Source organism: Passer montanus, unplaced genomic scaffold (assembly GCF_014805655.1).
Source record: "Passer montanus isolate IOZ18808 unplaced genomic scaffold, ASM1480565v1 scaffold306, whole genome shotgun sequence".
NCBI lineage: Eukaryota > Metazoa > Chordata > Aves > Passeriformes > Passeridae > Passer > Passer montanus.
In genome coordinates, this window is record NW_024367775.1 from 36,407 (window position 1) to 40,129 (window position 3,723).

The 3,723-nt window shown below is 62.8% G+C and overlaps 1 protein-coding gene across 1 annotated transcript in view; it reads left to right on the forward strand.

Moving 5' to 3' along the window:
- The window catches only part of CPSF1 (cleavage and polyadenylation specific factor 1), a gene marked incomplete at its 5' end in the record, with an annotated part of 72,496 nt that overhangs the window by 35,106 nt on the left and 33,667 nt on the right, over window positions 1-3,723 (forward strand). The window contains 2 exon segments of the mRNA XM_039714732.1: window positions 2,024-2,154; window positions 3,292-3,463. Of these exon segments, the coding sequence (XP_039570666.1) occupies window positions 2,024-2,154; window positions 3,292-3,463 (303 nt within the window).

Sequence of the window (3,723 nt, forward strand, 5' to 3'; positions counted from 1 at the left end):
TCCCCAACCCTGCCTGGCCCTGCAGCGGCCCCCCGTGTCACACGTGAGTGCCACCAGTGTCCCCAAACCCCCTCAGCTGTCCCCCACCCTTCCCAACCCTGCCTGGCCCTGCTCTGGCCACCCGTGTCACACGTGAGTGCCACCTGTGTCCCCAAACCCCTTCAGCTGTCCCCAGTGTCCCCAAACCATCCCCAGCCCTTCCTTAACCCTGCCTGGCCCTGCTGTGGCCCTCCGTGTCACACGTGAGTGCCACCTGTGTCCCCAAACCTTTCCTAACCCTGCCTGGCCCTGCAGCGGCCCCCCGTGTCACACATGAGTGCCACCAGTGTCCCCAAACCCTTCCTAACCCAACCCAACCATCCCTGACTGTCCCCAACCCTGCCTGGCCCTGCAGCGGCCCCCCATGTCACACGTGAGTGCCACCAATGTCCCCAAACCCCCTCAGCTGTCCCCAGTGTCCCCATTCATCCCTAACCCTGCCTGGCCCTCCTCAGGCCCCCTGTGTCACACGTGAGTGCCACCTGTGTCCCCAAACCCCTTCAGCTGTCCCCAGTGTCCCCAAACCATCCCCAGCCCTTCCTTAACCCTGCCTGGCCCTGCTGTGGCCCTCCGTGTCACACGTGAGTGCCACCTGTGTCCCCAACCCTTCCCAACCCTGCCTGGCCCTCCTCAGGCCACCTGTGTCACACATCAGTGCCACCTGTGTCCCCAAACCCTTCCTAACCCTGCCTGGCCCTGCAGCGGCCCCCCATGTCACACGTGAGTGCCACCAATGTCCCCAAACCCCCTCAGCTGTCCCCAGTGTCCCCATTCATCCCTAACCCTGCCTGGCCCTGCAGCGGCCCCCCGTGTCACACGTAAGTGCCACCAATGTCCCCAACCCTTCCCAACCCTGCCTGCCCCTCCTCAGGCCCCCCGTGTCACACATGAGTGTCACCTGTGTCCCCAACCCTTCCTAACCCAACCCAACCATCCCTGACTGTCCCCAACCCTGCCTGGCCCTGCTCCTGCCACCTGTGTGACATGTGAGTGTCACCAATGTCCCCATGGCAGCCATATCGTGGGTGACAGCACTGTGCCTGTACCAGGATGTCCCCCCAATGTCCCTGATGTCCCTGATGTCCTCAGTGTTCCCCCAATGTCCCCGCAGTGTCCCCAATGCACTCAATGTCCCCAGTGTCCCCCACAATGTCCCTGCTGTCCCCAGTGTCCCCAGTGCTGTCCCCTGCAGCCCTCGTGGGTGACAGTGCTGTGCCTGTACCGGGATGTCCCCAATGTCCCCAGTGTCCCCAATGTCCCCAGTGATGTCCCCAATGGTGTCCCCAATGTCCCCACAGCCTTCGCAGGTGACAGCGCTGTGCCTGTACCGGGATGTCCCCAATGTCCCCAGTGCTGTTCCCAGTGTCCCCAGTGCTGTCCCCAATGTCCCCAGTGATGTCCCCACTGTCCCCACAGCCCTCACGGGTGACAGCGCTGTGCCTGTACCGGGACCTTTCTGGAATGTCCCCAATGATGTCCCCACTGTCCCCACTGTCCCCACAGCCCTCTCGGGTGACAGCGCTGTGCCTGTACTGAGATGTCCCCAGTGATGTCCCCACTGTCCCCACAGCCCTCGCGGGTGACAGTGCTGTGCCTGTGCCAGGATGTCCCCAATGTCCCCAGTGTCCCCAATATCCCCAGTGATGTTCCCAGTGTCCTCACTGCTGTCCCCAATGTCCCCGGTGATGTCCCCACTGTCCCCAATGTCCCCAATGATGTCCCTAATGATGTCCCCACAGCCCTCTCAGGTGACAGCGCTGTGCCTGTACCGGGATGTCCCCAATGTCCCCAGTGTCCCCAGTATCCCCAGTGATGTTCCCAGTGTCCTCAATGCTGTCCCCAATGTCCCCAGTGATGTCCCCACTGTCCCCAATGATGTCCCCACAGCCCTCTCAGGTGACAGCGCTGTGCCTGTACCAGGATGTCCCCAGTGTCCCCAATGTTGTCCCCAATGTCCCCAGTGTCCCCAATGATGTCCCCACAGCCCTCTCGGGTGACGGCACTCTGTCTGTACCGGGACCTTTCCGGAATGTTCACCACCGAGAGCCGCGCCCCCCGTGAGGAGCCCCCGCCCCGCCCCCACGCCGAGGCCGAGACCCTCATCCAGGACCTCAGGTGGGTCTCAGGGTCCCCAGGTGTCCCCAGCTGTCCCCAGGGTGTCCCCAGTTGTCCCCAAGGTGTCCCCAGGAGTTCCAAATCTCTGGGTATTCCCAGTTGTGTCTCCAGGAATTTCCCCAGGTGTCTCCAGGTGTCCCCAAGGTGTCCCCAAGGTGTCCCCAGGTGTCCTCAAGGTGCCCCCGGTGTCCCCAGTGTCCAGGTGTTCCCAGTTGTTTTTCCAGGGATGTTCTCAGGTAGATCCAGGTGTCCCCAAGGTGTCCCCAAGTGTGTCCCCAGGGATGTCCCAGGGATGTCTCCAGTCTCCAGGTGTTCCTGGTTGTGTCTCCAGGGATGTTCTCAGGTGTCCCCAGGTGTCCCCAAGGTGTCCCCAGGTGTCTCCAGGTGTATCCCAGTGTCCAGGTGTTCCTGGTTGTGTCTCCAGGGATGTTTTCAGGTGGATCCAGGTGTCCCCAAGGTGTCCCCAAGTTGTCCCAGGTGTCCCCAGGTGTATCCCCAGGGATGTTCCAGCTGTCCCAGGTGTCCCCAAGTGTCCCCAGGTGTGCCCAGGTGTCTCAGGTGCATCTCAGGTGTCTCAGGTGTCCCTCTGTCCCCGCAGTGGCTCTGTGGACGATGAGGAGGAGATGCTCTACGGGGACTGGGGGGTTGTTGGGTGTGCCCAGGTGTGCCCAGGTGTGCCCAGGTGTATCTCAGGTGTGCCCACGTGTACCCCAGGTGTATCCCAGGTGTGTCCCCCTGTCCCCACAGTGGCTCTGTTGATGATGAGGAAGAGATGCTCTACAGGGACTGGGGGTGTTAGGTGTGCCCAGGTGTATCTCAGGTGTGCCCAGGTGTGCCCAGGTGTCTCAGGTGTGCTGATCTCCTCGCAGTGGCTCAGTTGACGACGAGGAGGAGATGCTCTGCGGGGACTCGGGGGGTGTTAGGTGTGCCCAGGTGTATCCCAGGTATCTCCAGGTGTGCCCAGGTGTCTCAGGTGTGCTGATCTCCCCGCAGTGGCTCAGTTGACGACGAGGAGGAGATGCTCTACGGGGACTGGGGGGGTGTTGGGTGTATCCAGGTGTACCCCAGGTGTGCCCAGGTGTGCCCAGGTGTGCCCAGGTGTGCCCAGGTGTCTCAGGTGTGCTGATCTCCCCTCAGTGGCTCAGTTGATGATGAGGAGGAGATGCTCTACGGGGACTCGGGGGGCTCGGGCCGCTCCCCGCCCCGGGAGGAGCCGCGGCGAGCGGGACCCCCTGAGAGAGAGGCGGCGCCCCAGAGCCCCGAGCCCTCGCACTGGTGTGTGCTGGCCCGGGAGAACGGCAACATGGAGGTACTGGGCAAACTGGGAGCACTGGGAATGGGGCTGGGAGGGACTGAGGATACTGGGAATGGGGCTGGTGTGTGCTGGCACGGGAGAACGGCAACATGGAGGTACTGGGGATACTGGGAGGGACTGGGAATGGGGCTGGGAGGGACTGGGGATACTGGGAATCGGGCTGGGGATACTGGGAGCACTGGGAATGGGGCTGGGACAGACTGGGGGTACTGGGAGCACTGGGAATGGGGCTGGGGGCACTGGGAGCACTGGGA